The sequence below is a fragment of the Xenopus tropicalis genome, chromosome 8 (assembly GCF_000004195.4).
Source record: "Xenopus tropicalis strain Nigerian chromosome 8, UCB_Xtro_10.0, whole genome shotgun sequence".
NCBI classification, from domain to species: domain Eukaryota; kingdom Metazoa; phylum Chordata; class Amphibia; order Anura; family Pipidae; genus Xenopus; species Xenopus tropicalis.
In genome coordinates, this window is record NC_030684.2 from 103669919 (window position 1) to 103694765 (window position 24847).

Sequence of the window (24847 nt, forward strand, 5' to 3'; positions counted from 1 at the left end):
TACTTCAAAAATTGGAATGAAATAGGATAGGTCTAGGTCAGCTGTGCTGGACAATCACTCTTCTGAAAGGTAAAAACTAAGTAAGCTTTATCAGAAAGGTAAATACAGCCATAAGCACTTACAAAAAGGCTGCACTGAGTCCTCTTATCAAAAGAAACACAGGATTTCTTGTCTCCTTTTTTGTAAACATGTTCTTAGGGTATCTGGCGCCAGAGCAGTTCTCTCCTCTCTCCTGCTCCCGCCTCCCTCAAGAATGCTAAGAACTCCCTCCCCCCTCCCTTAGCAATGTGTAATCTGAGCTATAAAGGCTTCTAGGGGTCAGGTATGGTAATGCTTTCTGCAGAATAAATATAGTGTTCTAGGTGGTACTTATGTGGTGAATCTATTGGCAGTAAAATGCCAAAATGACTTTCCTTCTCCTTTAAATATGCACATGTAAAATAAATAAATCCCAACTTTTTCAAATGTGTATACCCTTAGCGGTCTATGCTAAAAACTGGTGCCCTGCACCAGTTAAGTCAGTTAAGTAGGCTACTGGAGTATCCAGCTATTTCAGATCCATAGTGCCACATACAGAAGGCTTCAAAAGAAGGATTGGAGTGTTAAAACCAGATTTTTCATAATAAAATGGGAATTAACCATTATAGCAGCACTTTCTCCTTTTCCATCTTTTGATTTTTAACTATGTACTTTTTCAGCAGACCAGACTTTGTGGTATTGTCCCAAAATAATAAAGTGTGTAGGGTGGATTTAAAGACCACCTTAACCTCCCAACAAAAATGTGAATCACTGAATAGCCTCTTTGGATTCTTTAAATACTTGCCACCTTAAAGGAGAAGGAAAGTCAAAGTCACTTGGGAGTACCAAAATGTTAGGCACCCCCAAGTGACTTCAATAGCCTACCTTTTACCCCGGGCTGGTGCCCCTGTTCAGAGAGAACAGCACCAGCCCGGGGTACCTGCAGCGCTTCCTCATTCCTGTATCGCTGCACGCGCATGCACAGTAGAGTGAAAAGCCGAACTTCTCACTCTACTGTGCATGCGTCTGTCCCGGACAATCAGCAGCAGTGCGAATAGGAAGGAGGAAGCGCTCGCTACAGGCTGTTTTCTCCTAACAGGGGCACCAGCCCGGGGTAAAAGGTAAGCGATTAAAGTCACTTGGGGGTGCCTAACATTTTGGCACCCCCTAGTGACGTTGCCTTTCCTTGTCCTTTAATAGTATGGCTTCAGCATCCCCTTAATCCCCATCTAACCCACTCAGCCCCCTCTCTCAGGAATTTTCTTTGGCTGTTGGCTACTCAACATGCTCAATTCGTCTCAGCTCAGATTACTAAACATTCCCTCCAGTCTAGCAGCCAATGAAGAGATGGCACTGCTGGTTCCCATAGAAACTCTGCTCTAGGCATCTGCTCCTATTTTTTTCTTCTAACCTCCTGTCCTTCATTCAGCTTAACCATTACAATGCTCAATCCAAGCAGAACTTTTATCAAAGTAAGTTCTGCCTATGTAAGCTTGCATTCCTGATTACATGAACTTGAACAGCACAAATATGCTCTTTGCAGATTGATGCTGCTTTAAAAGCACATTACATGTACGAGTAGGAGGCTAAGCGATGCATATTTGCACATACTTTGTATAACTGATCTTAAACATGAGCTTATTAACAGTGTACTCAAGGCCATGCCACTATCTAGCTTTAGAGACATATAAAGTGTCAGGTAACTATGAGATGTGCATTTTACCTTCACATTATTGTATATCTTAATTTGTACACTTAAATATAAACTTATAAAAGCATTTCTATTACAATGAAGCCATTCACTTGCTTTTTAATCTGTTTTAATGGTGCATCATTTCATTCTAGCTCAAAAGCAAGAGTGCCTTACTAAAAATAGTTTATAACAGGTGAGAAATGACTTACTGTTTAAGGAGAATTCTGTCCTCTGAAACGAACCCATTTATTCTTGCTATTGTATAGATTCCAGTCTGTCATGCTTAGAAAAGATTTAGAGCAGACAGTCAAGACTGTGCACCAAAAGGATATGATGATATTAGCACTAGAACCTGACACAGTGTTATCTAAGATGATACATTAGAGAGTAAATATATATTCACATCAGTGCACAACCTATATTAGCCAGTGTGGCTCCTTCTTTTCTGTAGTCTTACTATAGTACACTGATCACAGCTAATTCTGCAGGCCAGCAGTCCACATGGGGCTACCAAATAGCCAATCACAGTCCTTATTTGGCATTCCCAAAAATCTATTTTTCCATGCTTGTGTGACTCACCAACACTTTTTATACTCACAAGTACAAAAGTTTGGGTATCCCTTGTTTAATGTATCTGCCTGCCCGTGTCGCAACCTTTTAGTAAGCCCCTGTCCCTGAGCTCCTATATATTTCCCTAGCAATGTATATTTCTAGCATATTCATGTACCTGTAGCAAAGACAGTACTTGTATGGCCTTCTGATCACCAAGCTGTTACATTTCATGTCTAGAGCTCTAGAATTCAACTTATTTGCAATAAAGGTTCTGTGGTGTTTTAGATGATGATGATTGCCAGAATGCTGTTACAGTGACATAGAAAACAAGCTTAAAGGAGAACTATCATAAAAATAAAAATTTTATGTAAACTTCGTCCAATGGATAAGGGAACTCCCTGAATATAATCAGTTAAAAATCCTGGATTTTTCTAAAATGTTTCTGAAATGATCAATAACCCTTCACTATCCCCCCTTTTACCAATCTGTCTTTTTTATGCAGCTTTGTGTCAGAGTCAATTATTTTGAGAGACAGTTAGCTCTAATATATGCTCTATGAAGTACAGAGCAACAATGGATTTGACCTAACTGCTCATCAGAATCAGACTCCTCACAGAAAGCTGAACAGAGACAGATTGCTGAGAGAGGGGGGAGGGGATATTGAAGAGTAAACTGATTATTTATTGATTATATATAGACTATATTTAGAAAGGTTATTATTTTCATTAAATAAAACAAGTATAAAAATGTTCATTTTTCCTTTAATTTCATTACATAGGTAGAAATCAACATTTTAGGCACCCCTAATCTTCACCAACAAATCATATATGCTGACCTCTTCTCAAATAAATGCTTATCATTTCAGGGAGGATTTTTATGATTTCTTATGGCAGTGTTTCCTAATTGTCAACATACCCAAACCTATTTGAGGGAATCGGCTTTACATCCAAAAATGGATTTTAGGAAAATATTTTACAGAATTTATGAAATTACAGAGATCCATCCTAAAGAGCATAAAGATTTGTTTTCGGTCCTGACCTGTAGGTTAAGAATCTTTGCCTTATAGTTATCTCTGTCCTTTGTTAGTTGAAAAAGCTTCCCCAAAAGCATGGGGTGCTATACATAAAATACTGATTATGGTTGCTGACTTAATTGCTTTTAAAACATCTACATAGTTACATACATAGACATATGTATGGGTCAAAAATAAAGACAAAAGTCCATCAAGTTCAACCCCTCCAAATGTCCCCCAGTGCATGTATATACCTTACCTGCACAGAACTTACATATATAAAACAATATACAGTGAAACCTCAGTTTTACATACATTTTTTTTTACATACATTTTCAATTATTCCTCATTTTACATTCCTATACTAAACTAGATATTGAGATCACTATAGCTTTGGATATTATGCTTGTCTTAAAAGTCATCCGAGCCCCTGTTAACGGCATTAACAGAATTTGCCATCACAACATCTCCAGTGAAGAGCAGTAGCAACCAAAAATCATAAAAGGAAGTAAGTCACAGTAGAAATAATTGCAAAAGCGTGAGAGCTATTTAAATCTCCCACCCACCCATCCAGTCCCCAGTGCATCGGTAGGGGGTGTGGCAAGTGTTGGGGGTGCGAGTGCCTAGAGAGGAAGGGGAGGAGCGAGCTTTAGGTGGGGCGGAGGGGCCTAGGGGCACACATATTAAAAATCCATCCCTGTTCAAGTGCAGACACATGAGAAGGCTGGTACGAGCAGAGAGATGCAATTCAGCCTGCATTTATCTGCAGGCCGAGTTTTACCCCCATGCGGCATTAGCCTAAAAACAATTTTGCAGGTATTTCTGCTGTGGCTTACTTCCTTTTCTGATTTATAATTTCTGCTTCTATTGTGAAAGAAAATGGCAGAACTTATGGTAAAAGTTTGGTAGTCTAATCTTGAAAGACTGATCACCAGGAAAAAAAATAATCTCTTTGTGAAGAACCATTTTTTCTGCTTCAAGGTTTAGTTCCTCAACTCTAAAGGGGTGTCTTAAATCTACGAGAAAAATAAATCTGCTATATGTCTATAATCCCCTCTAATTTAAATGTAAAGAGTAATCATGTCTCTGGACCTTTTTGCCAGAGAAAACAACCTCAACCTTAACATTTTCATTTTACCAGTCTAGTTTACCTATTTCTCTGCTCTTTGCAACTCATTTATACCATTGGGTCCAAATAAAAAGGAAAACATTTTTGTCCCAGATATCATATCCACGCAGAAATGGTTGTTCAGTCTAATTGCAATGCAATAAATGGAAGATAAATGCAGCTTATAGATTTATAAGTCTGATTCATTTTATATTTTGAAGTCTACATTAAGCAATAAAGTGACAACATACCATGATTTGCTTTTGACATAAGAGTCAGTCGCGTACAGTAGGTGGCAATTTGCACAGTAAAAGGAAAACAAACTGAAGCTTTATGGCAGTGGTGCACAATTCTGCTTAGTATTCTGCATGAGTCCTGCACTAGTTTACCTTTCACAAATACTCAAGCAGCTTGAGACCTGTCTCCACATATGCCGGCTGCATGTGATATTTCATGGGAAGCATATCTAAATTTTGGAATGAATCAATGATAAACCAGATAGATTTGCATAGACAGAAATGCTGAATGTATGAATGGTAAACATGGCATTGATTATTAATTTTCAGCTTATAACATCTTTCTTATTGGATTAAACATGGAAAAGTATGAACATAACTGGTAATCACACTGACTAAATAACTAAAGAGACTTTCTTAAAAGCAAACAGATTACTACTACTATAATACAGTGTAATATAGAATATAGCTGTATAGTTCATTTTAATGACTTAAGGGAGGCAGTGTTCAATATTTAATAGAGAAACCGTTTTCTTTGAGATGAGCAGGGCAAATACCATAAGCATCTTAAATAGCAGTGTGAGAGAAATATACATTCAATATAGCCTTAGCTATGGTCATAAAATAGACTGGTTATGGAACAATTACATACCTTTAGGGCAATGGCTTAAGGGGCTATTCCCAGTGAGTTTGGCCATTTGTTGCTTGGAAACAGCAGTCCAAGTGACAAACTCTTGACAAGCGAGAGCAGTTACTTGTCAGGAGACTGGTGGTGAAGTGATAGGAGGATTGATTTTAAATGTTCGTCCCCGCCTCATGCATTATCAATCACTTTGTGTGCCACTGCCTTTAAGAAGCTGAATGGCATTATAGAAAATACATGCATATACATGCAATGTTCAATTCTATAAGCCAATAACCCTATACAATATTCTGACATGTCTATTTTTTTTTATCTATGGACAAGACCCAATGACCTATGTCAGTAAATGATTTCTATATATCAAGCACAGATTAATACTAATGGACATACTATATGCTTTCTGTATCAATAAGGTAGAGTGGGACATGTTCATGTCTAGGATTGCTGTGCTGGGTTTTGATCTAATGTCTTGCAGTTCGAACAATGTATTCTGAATTTGAAGGCTTTAATTAATTTGACATGGTGAAGCCAGCCCTAGTTTTCTTCTCTAATGTGATCATTCTGTAAATCCACTGAAGTTATTTAGAGAGAAATTGCTCAACCTGTTATTACACAGTTCTATTTCTCATTACGATTTAGATGCTATTTGTCATGAGATACTCTGCTGAATTAAGGGTTTGCTTACTTATTGTTCCTGCAGCATTGTGCATTGAAGGGCAATGTGTTCCTTATATTTATCCTCTCCAGTCTAATTAACTAAAAAAACATGTAGCAAACAGGAAAGAATACTCATTACTGACTGTACATCAGATGTACTTGCCAGTCTATTAATTAAACATGTAATTCAAAAGCATTTATTGATTCCTATTACATGGATGAAAAGGTCTTAAGTTATTGTTTTTGTAAAACTTGTAAAAGCACTGATTTACCTTTTTCTACACTGTTTCTGACAAGGGTCATATGTACACTGGGATGTGTCGTTACTCCCAGGTGGCCCATTTTCCTTGGAAGGAAGAGTGCTGCCCATTTGTATTCTGCCTGCTTGAGTTACTATTCTGGAACACTGCTGGACAGAACAGCCTGTATTTTTGCAGAAAAGTCCCCTAGCCAGCGCTACCTCCCCCCCCGCACTATGAGGCAGTGTGTGTTGTCATAGCACAAACTTGCACCCTTTAGTGCTCACTCAAAAGCACTTCTATCCTGGGTCATGACAAGCTCTAGACACACAAGATTAAAAATTCAGCACCAGTGCAAAGTGTGGTGATACAAGGCAAGCCTGTCCATACTATCTACTATAGGGAAGGTACAGGGTTCTTTTGCACCTTGTGATCCCTAGGGCAGAGGGCAAACTACAATATCACAAGTAACAGCTAAAACACTAATCAATGCCCTTATGCTACCCTGTTTAGACTACTGAAATCCTAGACCCCCAACCTCTCTCCCCTGCAATCAATCTTAAACTCTAGACTCTGCTAGAATCCTCCTGCTATCTCCTAAGAGGGAATCTGTTGATCCACTGGTAAAATGGTTATCATGGCTGACTATTAAGCAAAGGAAAGCATACAAAATCGGTCTGCTTACATTAAAAGCCCTTCACTCCTCTGCTCCTCACTACATTCATACATACATACAAATTGCCTTAGAATAGCACCCTTCCATAACGGACAGCTTTTTGGGAGTACATATGAACATGCTGCAGTTACAATAATTGCTACTGGGGAGTTTTCCTAGGTGAAATGCAGAGATAAAATAATGATACCAAACAATCTTCATAATAATCAGTTTGTCTCCGGGTATAGAGATACAATCCCCAGCATTCCTTGGCAGTGTTGAGGGATGCCATTACTTGTAATTAAACAATTCAAAAACCTTGCATTGGACATTAATATATCACAGTTTTAGAAGTGTTTAGGAACAAAAACTGCAGCTCTTTTCTTGTAAGCTAAATGTTGGCATAAAGGATTAGCCTGTAGGTTTACATGACAAGACAGAAGTGTCAGTATCCAGGCTCAAAGCACAAAGGAACAAGTGAGGAGACAGCAGTGTGAGTGTATAAGCAGGGCGAGAGCCAGTCAGTCCCGCAGACAACATTGTGGGAGGCAGTCAAGCAGAAAGGTGCTTTTATGGCTTCTGTACAGGACATGAGCCAGATTTTAAAAAATGTTTGTATTTGTCAGTTAACAGTACATCATGTATGGATGTTATTGCTGTATATGAGTATGAATAGCTGCCTGATTCCTAGATTAAAGCATAGGTGCCATGTACAATTTACAACAGCCACTGAATAAATTAATCCAGGGAATAATGGATTAGGTACAACTGCCTTGCACCAAACTTCATTTGTAATACTGCTGTTCGACAAGTGTCTTTTTAAGGCAGGGTTTGTAAAGTCCTGGCATTTCCCACACTACTTTGCTAGGGATGCTGGGACTTAGGATCCCTTATCTTTAATACCCTTGGTCCCGAGCATTCTGGATAATGGGTCCCATACCTGTACAGCAAATGTTAGAGAGCCACAAGTTAGAGTCCACAGGTTTATGCAATCCCCTAGCTCTGCAAGATCAACAAAAACCTTTGTTTTCAGATCACTTACAGGCAGATTAAAGTGCTTATTATTGGCAATTTTTGTCAAGCACAGTATGTGAAATAAGCATTGCTGACTGTTTCTATGGCAAGCAAACCTCATTTTCTTCAGTGTCTCTTAATTTCCCCTTGGCAGAATGCGAATCTGCAGAGCTGCGGGACCTGTTTGTGGATTTCTATCACATATTTAATGAAACTTTCCGAAAGCAAGAAATGAGCTAGCTCTAGGGTATTGCTCAATGTCAGGCTTTCTTTGCCTGCCCATTAGTCTTTAAATGTAAACTCATTTAGTAGTGAAGCATTAATACTGCTATGAAGATGCAAATTAATAAACTATGTAACTGTAAAGTATAACCCACAGCCTTAAATGTGCAGCCATGTCAGTCAGACAAGACTATTAAAGCAACGCATCGATCACTTCTGGGAAACATTTAAGGCTGTGCAGAACCTTATTCTGGGATAGAGATGTTTCAGACCACACTCAGTATTCATGTTATTACTATCAAGCCTGTCCCAATTTCAATGGAAGAATGGGGGGTGTAGCAGGAGCTTTTATCTGGGGTGGGGGTCCCAGTTCAACACATAAGGGCTCATTCACAATTCACATTCTCAGTGCAGTGAGCAAAAAAAAAAAAGCTGCATCCCTGTGGACTGTGCTTAGAGCTGGGTGCAGCCTGCATAATTCTAAAGGGTTGGGGGGAGGTAAATAGGCAGACTCCTCTCATGGCCCTTACCTGTCCCTACCTTGTGCCCTTACCTATCCCTACCATTCTAAGGGTGCGCTCTTGCCATAAATGACCCCCACAGTAAAACCCCAATTTTTCATTTATAATGGGACCAGAAAAAAAATCAGAGAAATGCATTATGCATTATATATTGATAGGGCCACGAAAATGTTGTAAAACGAGGGAAAACTTAAAACCATGATATGTAAAATTGAGGTTTCACTGTATAAATATAGTCCGAATATGACAGAAAAAAGATGAATGTTATAGCATTCCTCAATACATTTATACTTGGAAAATCAGTGTTTTCCACACTAAACTGGGATGAATGTGAGGAAGGTCACCCTGCTTGCACTTGACAATACAACCTACTGTTCATAAAATATGTGATACTATAACTTATAGTGTAACGCATTATGTTAATCATATAAAGGATTTAGCCAACATGTTGCTATAAAGAAATGACAGGCAATAATTCTGAATAATGGTTTGTGTCTTGTACAAAAGATATCATGCTGTCATAGTGATACATTAATCAGCCATCTGAAGGCCTTTTGCACCACAGAGACCCATTGAACATCATGCCTTGTAAAATGCACTAAACAATGACATACAGCACATGTATGGATTTATGCAGCTTAGTTATCAAGTACAGTGTACAAGTGTACCATTGTACTATTACTAAAGAGCAAAGCAGCCAAAAATTAGAAGAATTATGTGTTTAAATAGTATTCTGGAAAGGGCATTTGTGTTTTTCAGAGATTTCTGGATAACAGGTTTCCCAATATCAGATCCCATACCTGTAAAAGCATAATTTCATTTACAAAAGAAGACAGTTTGTAACTTGCACTCTAATTGCAAAAACTGTATATAACTGTGCTTATCAAGAAAATTGAGTTCTATTGTGTCTGAATATGGAAGCACCTGTAATAGTGCAGTGGTATCTATAATGCAGCATCCTGGGATTTATTAGTAACATAAGGCCTTGTGTTATGGGTCTTTCAAGTACCCCCTTTTTAAACTAACATAGACAACAGAATATGTATAACATTTATTCAAATGACTACTAACGATATGCAAAATTGGTTTGGGATAAATCATTTTTAATAAATCATATGTCCCAATATATTTGATTTATGTGGTCAGCTTGAAAAGCAATTCCAGGGCCAATACTTCTTTGAATCAATAGTAAAAGCAAAAAAAAAAAAAAAAAACACGCGTGCCATCACTGGATGCATCAGAGCCAGGCACAGGTGTCAGCTGTGCCCCCATAGGCTGCATTCAAGGTGCAGAGTTTTGCTTTTCAAGTATTTTAAGCAGGACTATGGTGCCATTATGCTTGTAATGTGGGATCAAAATCATACATTTCCTTTGCAAATGGCACAGGAAAGATTTGGCAGCCGTACTCCCTAGCTTGTAAGTCTGCCCCCTGCTCTTTTCTTTTGTAGTTGATTCTGGGTAAAATTTGAATTCATGCGGCATAATGGTACAAAAGGTTTGAAAGAGAAATCCCTAATGTCAGAAATGTATACATAATTGTGCATCGGAACTGCATAATTACATAATTGCCTCCAGGTGCAGAACAAGAACAAAATTATTGTTGCCTGTGAGAAAAATATGTTACAAAAAAAGCTGTTATTGGAAGGTAACTGGTAGGTCTGTATATGCATTACATAGGTTATGGTTTCTGCATATTTACTTTAGATTTGCTTTATAACAAATAACAATTGCTGAAGGATAGGCAGGCATTCGTTAAGCTCATAGGCGGAGGGTGACTTTTTTGTTTGGCTAAATATGGGTGATACATAGACTGACCTAAAGCTAATGTGAGACTTTAGTGGATTCACTGCTGGTATAAAAAATTAACCTCCCAACTACCTCTTGCCGTTCCCAATGACTTCCAAGGATTCTGTACAAAAATGCAGGTGCGGGTGCTTTTTATTTACCCTAAAATGCTTAGGATGTAAAAGTATTTATATGTGCACTTCTGTGAGGGGTTCTGCAAACATTGTGTTTGTGATCAGTTAGCTTAAAGGGGTAGTTCACCCCTTTAATATAATGTAGACTTATATTCTGAGACAATTTACAATTGGTACTCTTTTATTTTTAATGGTTTTTCAGTTATTTAGCTTTTTGTTCAGCAGCTCTCCATTTGGTAATTTAGCAGCTATCTGGTTGCAAGGGTCTTATTTACCCTAGCAACCAGGTAGTGGTTTAAACAAGAGATGGGAATATGAATAGTTAAGGGGCCTGCATGGAAAAATAAGTAATAAAAATGATAATAATACTAATGAAATAACAATAATTTTTGGCCCCCATTTGAAATCTGGAAAGAGGCAGAAGAGAAAGGCAAATTATTCAAAAACTATAAAACAAAATTAATTAGGAAGACCAATTGCAAAGTTGCTAGGCCATTTTATAACATACTAAAAGTTAACTTAAAAGTGAACCACCCCTTTAGATGTGTTTACGTTAGTTTTTTTTTTTTGTATATTCTTTATTTTCAGTTTTATATGCAGACAGTACATATCAAAGCCGGAGAACTTTCTACAGTAGGCATATTGAACACTTCATGCGTCAGAGTGAATCAGACAAGTTTAGATTGTTTACCACTTTACAGAGTAAAATAACGATTTTTATGTTGTTCTACTTTACCAAAGTTCCCTCTCCCACTTTCCAGTGAATTTAGGTAACATGGTATTTTTGTTGGTAGTAACTGGTATAATATGGAGATTGCATGATTCACAGGATTTGTTTGTTTACGTTAGTTTTATAGCAAGAAAGGCAGTTGGTACTGATATCCCAGGCACATTATATACAGTGAGACAGTCTGTATTTACAAAACCAGCACATTATATGCACTGAGATGCAGTCTGTATTTACAAAACCAGCACATTATATGCAGTGAGATGCAGTATGTATTTACAAAACCAGCACATTATATGCAGTGAGATGCAGTGGGTACAGATGGCAGATATTCAGGCCCTGGCACTATAACACTGGCATGGATACACAACTTTGGCCCCACTGTAACTAACTAGAAATAAACAAAACAATGACAAAAAAAAAACCAGTAAGTGCAAAAAACAACAACAAATATATAAAAGCACAATGAGCTTTTTCAGGGGGAAAGAGTTAACTTAGGATAGGGGATAGATTATATATTATTATAGATGTCAGGTCAGGCAAAAAACAATTTAATGTCAGCTAGTGATTCAGCCTTTAGAACTGTATAGTACCTGTGGGAGTGGGATGAAATCTGCAGCAAAAGTTGAGGGTTGGTTCTCAGGTAAAGTTTACAGTCTGCAGATTCTTCTTTTCAGTCTTCATTTCTGCACTGCCTTCAGTTTGTAATATCTCCCGAGCCCTGTCTGCATCTGTGCTTTGATTGGTCAATTTTACTGTCTGTCAAGAAAGCTGTGCTCTGATTGGAGAATCAACAAGAAGAAAGATCCAATCAGAGCACAGCAGAACAGGCTTGCAGGAACAGAAGATTTCCAGGACTGCAGAAACGGAGTGAGTTTTTTTTTTGTTTTTTTTAATGTGTCAAGCAGGTTTGGGGAGGCTTAGCCTCCCCTAGCCTTATTGAAAATCCGCTGTCCGCTGGTTAAGTTGCACTTCAGCAACAGCTGGAAAGTCGTAAGTTAAAAATAACATATATATAAAGAAAGAAATTTTTATCTCACAAGGGCTTGTTTACCAACATAGATGTTAGTACTAAATTACACCAATGCAGTTGAAAGCAAAGATCTGATTGTTATAGGAAACTGCTCTAGTGCAATTTAGCATCTTAATAAATTTTCCCCACAGTCTCCTACAGAAAAACCAAATGTTTTTTTAACCCCTATATAGCTACTGCTAACATCATCCCAAAATTCCCCTTTCTGTTTACACATGGAAACTGTATTCCTTAATGAGCAATGTGTCGCAAATGTATTTAAATGTCTACGGCAGCCTAAGGGTATTGTTCACTAAGAGTACATCACAGCAATATTAAATATTAACATCACTTTTATATATTTTAAAGAAGGCCTTAAGGGTACTGAAAACAAAAAGGGCTTTCTAACAGAATCACATTTTTCCCATTTACTGAAATAATGAAGGAAGCCCTTGCGGGAGACACATTGGCTTTCCTGCCCTAAAGATGTATGTGACATTGCACTGAAATGGAAAGGACCTAGGATTAGGATCTGCTCTTTGCAGTCCATATTCATTCTGCTAGCTATTATGGGCTACGATCATGATATTAAAGCATATTATAACATGGTTTGTGAGAGGAGCTCATTGTTACAGGCTTTTGATTCAGGAAAGCATAGGATTCATTTCATATACTGTCCTGGCTTCAAAACTTAATTGTTACGGTAATAGCACATATGTTCTTCAGAAGTTTCCTGGTTTGTCTATTCTATAATTTTGCCTTTGTACTTGCAAGCATGTCTGAGGTATAGTGCTGTAAGTTTGTTGGGGGACAAAATCCTCTACTTCAAAAAAAAAAAAAAAAATGCTGGAAAAATAAATGTTTGTATATATAATTACAGCTTATTTGTCAGTTAATTGTAAAGATTATTATTTGTAAATGATATAGTATGCTTTTGGAATATATGTGGGATTTTCCATTTATTTTTGTCTTGCAATCCAAGAATATTTAGATCTGATGTGCTGGTAGGCATACTCAGTATGTACGGGGCTTTTAAAATTAGTTGTATGTTTATGGATATGTTACTTTATAATTCTATATATTTATATATTTAGGGGCACATTTACTAACCCACGAACGGGCCGAATGCGTCCGATTGCGTTTTTTTCGTAATGATCGGTATTTTGCGATTTTTTCGGAAAATTGTCGCGACTTTTTCGTTACTAATACGATTTGTGCGAAAAAACGCAAGTTTTTCGTAGCCATTCCGAAAGTTGCGCAAAATCTGGTGATTTTTCATAGCGTTAAAACTTGCGCAAAAAGTTGCGATTTTTTCGTAGCGTTAAAACTTGCGCGAAACGTCGCACCTTTTAAGTTTTAACGCTACGAAAAAGGCGCAACTTTTCGCGCAAGTTTTAACGCTACCAAAAAATCGCCAGATTTTGCGCAACTTTCGGAATGGCTACGAAAAACTCCCATTTTTTCGCGTAAATCGTATTGGTAACGAAAAAGTCGCGACAATTTCCGAAAAGTCGTAAAGACGCCGAAAAAATCGCAAAAAATACGAAAAAGTCGCAAAATGTTCGTTTTCAAATCTGAATTTTTCCAATTCGGTTCAGATTCGTGTCTTAGTAAATGTGCCCTTTAGAGTTGTATATCTTGACATAGAAAGCTTAGGTTATACTGAAAAATTAGAAGATATAAGGGGTCATTTATGCTGTAGAAGTCAGGGTGCAGAAGGACCCAACCTCACGGAACTCACTCACCAAAACCTACCCGTAGCCCTCCCTGGTTTGCTACCTTAGCAAAGTGCAGCACAGATTAAACATGAACTCATCATTTGTTGGGTTGTGAAAGGATAAAAATGGGGGTACTAGATAACAAGGACATCACTATGGAAGAGTACAGAGGTTCGAGACTTGGAATGGCAAAATGATTGATGGAATGAGGTGAAGAGAGAAGCAGGCCAGAGAATAGAAAGACACAAAACAGCTGAGGTGGGAGAATGTAAGTCTAAAGAGAGGACAACAGGAGAAGCAGAGTTTTTTTATGACTCAAGTTCTGTGACATAATTATTTCAAATATAATATTTCAAATATATGTTTTTTTTAATTGAACTATAAGTCCCTGTTTGTATAGCACGACTTTCCCTCAGGCCTCATTTATTTGCTGTTTAAAGGGGTTGTTCATCTTTAAATTAACTTTTAGCGTAATGTAAATAATGATGAAACAATTTGCAATTGGTTAAGTTTTTATTATTATTATTCTTGTAAAAAACATAACTTTTTAACCATTTATTATGCATCAAAACCATGAAAAATGCAAATATAAAAATATGCCATCTAAAAGGTGTCAGGGTCATTTAGAAGTCAATAGTAGTTGTCATAGGCAACTTGTAATAATCTTTATTTAATTGGTGGTTTTAGGACGAAGACAAACAGGTCAATTAGTCCCCACGATTTTTTAAAACCCCAGGTGATGAAAAAAAAAACAGTCAAATTGTACTGCACAGGCCTAGTCGATGCAACTTTTACAGTGGGTGTTTAGTCGCTGCACCTGGATTTTTCAAATCCCGGTGGCTAATTGCCCCATCTTTCTTTGCCCTTCTTATGAAAAATTTGAGATTCTGGTGTTCTTTACATTTTCATTACACATTTTAATTTGTTTGTGCTTTTTATAATGTGCCTCCAGGTATACATTTTCATTTCAATGTACAACTACTGGGCAGGCATTTAATATCTTGTTTTACTCTTCATTTTATACAGAATGGGGAGTTGGAGCACCCCAAGGCTAAGTAAAATGAAAGTAAATTACAATGAAAGTGGGACTGATCTGGCATAACTGATCTGGCATCCCCCAAACATACAAAATGGGGGATGATCAATGCACGTTCCTTTGTCCCGTTTTATCCTATATGTGATTACCGATTTTTGAGGGCATATGATCACCATTATAGGTACAGGTGTATGAAGGGTGCTTATGTCACATGGAAGTTTGGTCATTATGCATGAAGAATAACTACTACTACTTTTTGTTGTTTTTCTATATATCCTAAGTCTAGTCACCCTTTCTTTTTTGTCTGCCCTTCAAAACTGTTTTTCTCCAGTGTCCTGCAGCATCTTTCACTTACTGTACGTTTTATGGTCACTCCCAATTGTTGCACTGCTTCATGCAGTGGGAGAAGATCTATCTATGTATCTGTCCTTGCTCTGTTTCCAAAATGGTACTGGCATGTGGGGGAGGCAATTTCGTTTCAACCAGTAACCACATAGACTAGTATAACACATTTTACATTTTTCATATAAACTAAGTGCAAATATTACAAAAACAATAGACAGTAATACTTACAACAATTGTGTTTCTTTTTCCTTGTAGTGAGAAGCTGGATGGAAAAGCTGAAAGACAAGGTAATGCAGTTTTAATGACATATTCTATGCAAATCAAAAATATCAAAGTCATTTCATCCTTAAATTTTTAAAGGTGTGTATCTATATAGGGGTGATTAAAGTCCAAGGCTCGAATTTCGGACCTTAAAAAATACAAGTGGTAAAAAATCGTATCAGATCCGAAAATTTTTGATTGCATCATGGTCGTACAAAAATATCGTCGTATGATCAGAAATTTTCGTATCCGAACGATCGTAAAAGGCACGAAAAAGCTCCAACCTACCCAAAGTCACAATACCGAAGCTTGAATGAAAATTTCGTGCTCGTTGCGACTAAAAAATTGCAGAAAATACGCACAGTTCTAAAACTTAGAAAAAATACTATTTTTTTGTATTTGGACTCAATCGTACATTGATAAATGGGCCCTTTTGTGTGCACACGTATTATTTTATTGCTAAGTATGCTGCATGGTGCATTATAACCTTCTAATAGCCCATGATACTGGTCCATGGAACAGAATGACAATAGCTGTATATAGCTGTATATGTATAAGTATACACATAAGTATATGTGTATATACTGTATATATATATATATATATATATTATGCAAAATAACAACAGTTCCATACATATTTACATTCATGTGCAAGAGGGAACAAACTGTGATACATACTTCTATCGACTGAATGAATTTCATAAATGAGCCAGTATTTAATAACAATGGTTTAAACTCAGCCAAGAAAGCCATATGTTGAATATGTTGAATAATTTTTGGAAATTTCTGAATATAAAGTTCCTATTTCAGGTTTTTCCACAATCCCATAGTTTTACTGCACAGCCATTAATATTACATTCCCTGTGCTGAATGTAGAAAGAGATGATAAGGCAGAATAAGTGGTGCATCACATTTCAGGCTTTTGTTGTTGGCAGAAACAGGAGCTCAGTATTTACTTGGAGTCCCTGCCAAACTGTGTTTTATAATTGAGTGAAAGGCCGTTAATTTTGCTGCACTGCAGATTAATCTATATAGCGTAGCTCTCAGGCAACTGATCCCTTCTGCTGGACTCTGTAGTAAATGGCTTGTCATAGTGCAGCACTGATCAAGGGAGCAGCAGATCATACCAGTGATGGTTGTAGTGGTGTTAAGATGAAGCCTTTTTCATCACACAGATATTATTCATGGATATTATTCCAACAGTTGAAATCTATGGCAACCACCATAGAAAAAATACAAGCAGTACGGCAACTTGCTATCATACATATAATTAAATATATATACAGCCGTGTGGAATTTTTTGGAGCTACTTAAAATATACATGTTAGTAATAATAATAATTATAATGCAGAAAACTTATATTCTAAGTAAACAACAGACAAGGTCCTTGTACTTTCTGTATAATTTAAAGAAAATAAATCAAAGATATGCTTATTAATACATAGATTTTTCTTTGGGGCATGTATTTATGGGAGTTTGTACTCATGATCAGGTGCAGTGTATCCTTAGATGCGTCAGGCACATTGTGAACTTGCAGAGAGTGGAGGGATAAATACACGAGTACATTTTTACAAGTATGGGATCCGTTATCCGGAAACCTTTTAAACTGATGTCAGACATGGCGTATTCTCAGCAAGCCGAAAAACGCTTGCCGAGAATACGCCCCGCTACTCTAAATGCGTCCTACCTGTGCCTGCACCCGAATGAATGAGATACGCTCGGGTGCAAGCACATGTAGCCAAAATATGCATAAAAACGCGAGAGAATGCCTTTTTATGCGTATTTCGGCTACATGTGCCTGCACCCGAGCGTATCTCATTCATTTGGGTGGAGGCACAGGTAGGTCACATTTACAGTAGCGGGGCGTATTCTCGGCAAGCGTTTTAAGGCTTGCCAAGGATACGCCACATCTGACATCAGCCTAATCTAGAAAGTTCCACATTATGGGAAAGCCATCTCCCATAGACGACATTATAAGAAAATAATTCTAATTTAAAAAATTATTTCCTTTTTCTTTGTAATAATAAAACAGTACGTTGTACTTGATCCTAGCTGAGGTATAATTAAATGATTTTTCCATAGACTTAAGGTATGGAGATCCAAATAACGGAAATAACCCCTATTTGGAAAAACCCAGGTCCTGAGCATTCAGGATAACCGGTCCTATACCTGTAATAAATAACCCAATGTGCTTGCAAACACTAGATAAGTTGAAGCTTTGTTTTCAACTTACTGTGGGACTTTAAATGTATGTAAAGGTTTTCTTTAAGTCAGCTGTGGACCTCATAGAGTTGTAATACAAAAAGTTTGGAAACCCACAACTTATAAGTACATATTTTTACCTATCTTCACTGGACACCTCACCTCTTAGAATAAAATGTGCTGCTATGTAATTCCTTAAGCTGCCCACTGATGTATTGAAACCTGCTGCGGTAATTTTGTGCCAGCATGGTACACATCTTTGCCTTTCTAGCATCTTCTGCCTCCCTGGTACTTATCTCCCAATTCAGACCCCCTGTTTACTGCTACTGCTATCTGGTTTTCCAATTTAGGCCTGGAATTGCACTTAAATGTTGATTGAGCACCAGCTGTACTATAGTAGGGGGTGTCAGATTCCATTACTCTGACTATGGCTTACACATTACTCTGCCACCATACCTTGATAAGAACTTGTTTGCTCAACCGTTTCCTGCAGCGTCAGTACATTTAAGCTGGATTTCATTTCTTCAGAATTTTATACTAGTTAATGTGGTTATACAGTTACGCTTTTTATTAAAGTATTGTGGCTCTTCTATTGGTAAGAGAATTTAAAGGGATAAAGTTACAGTACATAATCATAAGCTTTATATACATATCATAAACATGTATTTACATATACATGTATTTATTTATAGTATTATAAATGGTATTAAAAAATGAAGTCTTAAAATTATGCAGTCATGTGACCTGAAATAAACGTCAGGGGTAAAGTGAAAAAGGTTGGACTGTATCCTGTGGATGGCAGTGGTATCCTTGCAAGGACAGGACCTTTGGCACCAGGATGCTGTCCCAGTGCTGATCTTCTTTTTATATAAGCACTGGGAAATAGGGAGGCAGCACTTTGTATTTAAGTTTTTGGCATACATCTGGTATAGCTGTAAACCTATGCCGTAAGCATATACACGGGGTATGGTGTCTGCTTCAGGGAGCTGGACAAAATGGGAGTGGCTGGTCTCAGATTTATCAAATTTATTTCAAGAGAGTGGCAGACTTTTCCTCTAAGTTCAACTTCTGTTTGACAGCATCACTTTTAATTTTCTTTATTCTGTATGCCCCCCAGTATAAATGGATGGTAGCTCTGTAATAGGATAGCCATTTTGGAACTATGTAGCCTAACCCTGTCGCTTCAACTGTAAATTCCAAAGCAGATTTAAATTGTTGGGCAACCAAGTCCTAGGTAACCAACCATTAACTAGTAGCACAAAATTGACACCAAAAAATAATACCAGAATAGATAGAAGATATTCCGTACAGATAAAATGCCTTTTGAAAACCTTACATCCAAAGGATGCATCAGCTTATGTCACAGAGTTTTAAGCATTACATATTTGTAGAAGAGAAGCTTAGTTCTGTACAGCGTTGGACTGGGCCGCCGGGGTACCGGGAAAAAACCCAGCAGAGAGGTTAAGCCATTACCCTGTATATTCTAGAACCTTTTCTACTCGTGAGCCACACTCAGATTAAAAAAGTATTGGTGAGCCGCGTAAGCATGAAAATGTTTTTTGGGATGCCAAATAAGGGCTGTGATTGGCTATTTAGTAGCCTCATGTGGACTGCTGGCCTGCAGGAGGCTCTGCTTAGGGTAAAACTGTGTCTCTGTGCTTCCAAAACTTGTCTCCAAGCCAGAGATTTAAAAATGGGCACCTACTTTGGGGACACTGCGAGAAACATCAAAAGGGTGATGAGCAACATGTTGCTTAATGTAACTGTGGATAAAACATATGTACATTTCTTGGATCTTTAAAGGAAAGCAAAAAGTATAATCACTGGGGGTGTCAAAATGTTAGGTACCAACTAGTGATTAAAATCACTTACCTGAGACCGTGGGCTGGTGCCCAGGGTATTTCGCCATCTTCCTCAGCCTCTTTAGTCTTCTCTTCATTCCAGTCTGGGCAGACGCATGTGCAGCAGACTGAAAGCTGAACTGACACCAAAAGCTGTCTTTTTTACTCTACATGCCAGGGCCCAGAGAAAGAAGAAGATTGCAGCAAATGATTTTCTGCAGAAATACCCTGGGCCGGTGCAGTTTTATAACAGGAGCACCACTCTGGGGTTTCAGCTAAACATTTTAATTTACAGGGGGCATCCCCCAGTGATTATACCTTTAGTTCTCCTTTAACCTATCTATTAGTAATCTGCTGAGCTTATTACTAATCAAGTTTGATATACCAACAGAAGTGTCTGAATTTTTTTTATCTCTTCTCCTAGTATACTGTTCTGTCTTAGCTGTGGAAAATATTGGTCCTTTAGAATGAACTATTCTATTACAATATCCAGTTTTAAATAGGAACATATTGTATCTCATGAAACAAAAAAACTCTGCTGTCAGTAAAAGAAGACATGGAACAAGCTGACATGCATCAATAGGATGTCTAGCTAAAATGGAGATTTTATTTTGTGAAAGGAAACCATGATATAATGTATATATAAATAAGTGACCTTTCAGATAATGTTATCAAATATTTCCTTTATACAAAGAGTTCTCCTGTAACAGGAAGAAGTGTAGTAAAAATAGCAGTTCCTGTTTATTCATTGGCCGATGTAATCTAGCATGTATGGGGTGGGATGTTTTCCAGATAAGGGGTCTTTCTGTAATTTGGATCGCCATACCTTTAGTCTACTAAAAAATAATTTCAAATATTAAATAAACCCAATTGGATTGTTTTGCCAATAAGGATTAATTATATCTTAGGGGCTGTATTATATATAGGCACCCAAGGCCCTGTGCCTAGGTAAGCAGCTTTTGGGGGGTGGCCCTCAGTGTCTACTTAATAGATTTTCTTTTTAAGAAAAAAAAATTAAAAATTCCCCCCAGCCCTGTCTGGAAATTTTCTGCAGAAATCCAATGGTAGACCTGGGGGGGTTAGGCTTTGTGATGCGGCGCAAGTGATGTCACCTAATCTGAAGGGAGGGGGGAGAATGTACAGTATTTAGGTCCAGTTCCTTGGGTGGCACTGGACGGTACTGATTATTACAGATAAGAAATGATTACAGAAGAAATAATTCATCATACTGAAATAAGAAACCTTCTAAATATAATTATATCTTCACTATCACCCTTTCAGCATCTATCTCTCTTCCTGCAGGAGTTGGTGTTAGATTTTGATTGACAGTTAGATCTAATATATCTCTTGGGGGGGGGCTCCCTTCCCAAGCAGTTGCATTAAAGCTTACTTAAGTAACGGATTCCTGCACAAACAAAATCTAACAAAATAACTGCCTTTGCATACATTCTTCATGTAGAGAGACAGGGTTTCAGGTGATTTTTTCAAAGAGTGAGCTCTATGCATCTTCTAGGCCAAAAGGTGCACCCCCCCTCCAAATGCCGTATCACATCTAACTATCAATCAGTATCAGACTCCCAACTTCTGCATAAGAAGAGAATGAAGATGCTGAGAGGGGAAGAGTGAAGGTGGCCATACATGGGCCAATTCTAGCTGCTGATATCGGTCCCTTTGACTGATTCAGCAGCTTTTCGCCCCATGTATGGACACTAACGACAGGCCTGCCCGACCAACATCTGGCCTGAAATCGGGCAGATCTTGATCGGGCAGGTTTGAAAATTAGTCGCATCGGGGACCGCACCGGCTCGTTGATGCGATCCCCGAACTGATGGACGCCTATGCCAATTGACCAAATTAGGCTGATATCGACCGTTGGTGACCTCGCCAAGCGAGTGGATCTTAGCGTGTATGGCCACCTTTAAAATGAACTTGATTATTTCAGAAATGGTTCCGAATTATTATCTTATTATATTTATAAAGTTTGCTATTTAGTATTTTAATATGATGAAACATATTACATTTTCATTTTTGTGACAGTTCCCCTTTAAGCAACATGAGTGAGCTACTAAATACCCAGAATCACATCCCAGCAATGGTTATGGAGTGCCAACAAGGAAGAGGCTGATGCCAGTTTTAGGGAAGATTTAGCTACACGTCTACATGTGGCATTAGCCTTAGATGTTTCCAGAATACTAAAACACTGCTTAAAACTCTGATACTGCGTAATACTACACAGTGTGTTCAAGTAAACATTTTGTCTAAATTTCAGTGAGTGTTCCTATTAAATTTACTTATTTACTATCCATATTAAAATGGCAGAAATAATATTTAGAAAGACAATTTAAAGATAATTAAAGAAATTAAACATATGATGACTTTAAAAAGATGTTAAGCTCACTTATTTTGGAATAACAGAACAAAAAAAGTTTTTGTGTGTATGTGGCAAAGACCCTGAAAGTGTTATAAATATGTATTGCTAATTTTTATTCAGGCAGGATACATGTCTGGAATGCTCATACCCGTAGGAGTCGGCGTAGCCGGAGCACTTTTAATCCTTGGAGCTCTGTACAGCATAAAGATCATGAATCGCCGCAGGAGAACTGGCTTCAAACAGCATAAAAGAAAGGTAGAAAGGAGCACCTGGGAGCCCTATTAGCAATCCATGATTAAAAGGAAAATGTTATTGTGAAGCATGTGTCAAAGACATTTCAAAATATTTACTGTTTTCAAAGGTCAAAAAAAAGTATTACATCAGGAAAAAAGCAGGTTACTTGTCTTTTATATAAGATTAGTTTTAGGGCAATTGCACACAGCATTTTGCCACCCGCATTTTATCTAACTCAACAAAATGCTGGAAACTGCCCTGGACTTGTATGGTAATTGCCTAGACAATACCATAGTGGCTGTGTGTAAACAATAGGGTTTTGAATATACTACCATGCCAGGCATGTTGTTCAGTATATAAGAGATTATTCAATGGATACATTATGTGCAGGTTTTTATCCCTCAGACCGACTGTGAAGTACTGATATGCAAGTGATGTTGCTCCTCTGTATATCTGTGCAGAAGATGCTTCATATCTTCTCTCCACATTCTATTTTATTATTTCTCTGGAGAATGCTTCAGATTGTACAGCTGCAGTAGGAAAAGCTGAATAATTCAAAGAGTAAAAAACATAAAGCCACAAAGTAAACTGCATCGTAGTAGCTTTGTCTACATATTACAGAATGCAGAGGCAAATACCTCTAAGCATATTATTGCCATTATTTTCTAATTACTTTTGGTTTCCACTCCAGTATTTCCTTTCCCTGACTCCAGATTTCCATCTTTTTTTGTCTTGGTTCTTCCATGTTCTCTATTTTTACATACCCATGCCATGCTAAGTTTGCAACATCTCCCAAGATCCTCACTCTTTTCTCCTCTTTCTCCAGCAGAGAGAATTTAACAGCATGCAAGACAGAGTAATGCTCTTAGCCGACAGCTCAGAAGATGAATTTTGAATTGGACTGCTCAGATACTGGGATATTTAATGACACCTTTGCAAAAAGAGAATGAAATTCCTGCAATCCCACTGCTATCAGCCAGCTGTGTAACACCCTGTAGTGATTACCGTGCATTGGAAACTAAGGCATGCTGTCCTCTAAATGATGTTTGTTTTATTACAACTGTGAAATGACACGTGTATACACTGCTCTTTGTGGATATGCAGATTCCTTCTTGTGCAAATGTACTGCTTTATAGGAAATCTTTCTTTTCTTAATGAGTTACATGGGTGTAGTCTAGTGATCCACAACCTGGAGTTTAAAAGCTATTGCTGAACTAAAACATCCAAAAGCTTCTACTAGCCTAAATTTAAATAGTTCAGTGACTGGAGAGTTGCATGTTTAGATCCCTGGGTCACTTTACTAAACTGTAAATAAAACACTGACCCTTGTGATACTGTTAAACCATGGCTCTAATTATCAGGAGTTATAGTGCTGCAGCAGGTTTGCAACCCACAGTACATGATGTGTATTAGAAGCATAGTAAGGACTTTGTAGATTAGGGAGTTGAATTACCCAGAAGTCAGGTCTGGCAGAGCATTCCGCTTTCCTTTTCTGACTTCCCTCTACTTCCTTGTTTGTGGATAAAGCTTGTGTGGAATAGGTGCAGGTGGTGGGTCACTAACTTGTAGTAAACCCTTATATGAGAGAAGCAACACAGAAATATCCACATATAATTTTTGGCAAAGAAACTACTGTAGTGTTGCTGTATGAATTATGCTATCCAGGATGCACCAACTGGCACATCACAGTGGTTGTTTCTTGTTGGGATCATTGAGTGCAAAGTGTATTTGTAACATAAGCAATATAGGCACATAGTGTATAAGACCGGTGATTAGTGTTAGGTGTGGCTTAGTGTGAATAGCAGGGTCTCAATGAAGTCTCACATTAAACATTATCATTGGAATCTTGTGGGTTAGTATATCCATTGGGTTATCTGGGCCTAAAGGGGTTGGGCCCAATCACTGCTGCCTCTTGTACAAGATCACCATTATTATATGTAAGGGATGAATCCTAGCTTGATAAATAGCTTCCATGATAAATTAACCATAGTGAGTTTGATGGAAACTGTAGAGTAACACCAGTTAAAAAACTAAGTAATACTATCATATTGCACCTGCAACTATGCATTTTTGTGACACTAAATAAAATATTTATGGTAATTGTATGAATGCAAACAATTGACAGGTTTAAATCATTACATCTTCCATACCCTTTATTAGCTTAGTTGCTTTTCTCCAGGCTTTTTCTATTTCATTATTGTCCCTTTGAAACACTAAAGACCAAAACTGCACTGCATATTCTAGATGGGACCTTACCAGTGCTTAGTAAAGGGGAAGACTTAACATTATCCACTTAAAATACAGGACAATACTCGGTGGCCCTTCCTACTGCTGACTGGCATTGCTTGATAAAACTTCTTATACTCTGGCAGGTTGTCTGATCCTGTGGTGCCCTCTGATCCAATGCACATTTCTGTAAGTAAAAAATGTATAGGTCCTCCTCAACAGGTAACAACCCTCTGCTGGTCCCAATCATTTGCTTGCAATCCCTTATGATATAATTAGCATATTTGTTCTGGATTACTTGGGGACCTGGGCTTTTGTGCTTAAGGAGCCATTTTGTAATGTGGAGCACCATACATAAAGGCTAATAAACATTAAGAACCTGA

General features: G+C 37.8%; 1 protein-coding gene and 1 long non-coding RNA gene across 4 annotated transcripts in view; one reads left to right on the forward strand and one right to left on the reverse strand.

The window, feature by feature from the left end:
- The window catches only part of armh4 (armadillo-like helical domain containing 4), an 83087-nt gene extending 58240 nt beyond the window's left edge, over positions 1-24847 (forward strand). For all 3 annotated transcript variants that reach the window (XM_004917220.4, XM_002933729.5, XM_004917219.4), the window contains exons 6-8: positions 15583-15614; positions 22125-22259; positions 23065-24847. In XM_004917220.4, the coding sequence (XP_004917277.1) occupies positions 15583-15614; positions 22125-22259; positions 23065-23133 (236 nt within the window). In that variant the 3' untranslated portion in view covers positions 23134-24847. The remainder of the gene's footprint in view (positions 1-15582; positions 15615-22124; positions 22260-23064) is intronic.
- LOC116406568 lies at positions 1906-20054 on the reverse strand. Its single transcript, XR_004219573.1, has 3 exons — positions 19665-20054; positions 15556-15602; positions 1906-1993 (listed from the first exon to the last, which is right to left on the reverse strand). It is a non-coding gene; the product is annotated as an uncharacterized LOC116406568 (long non-coding RNA).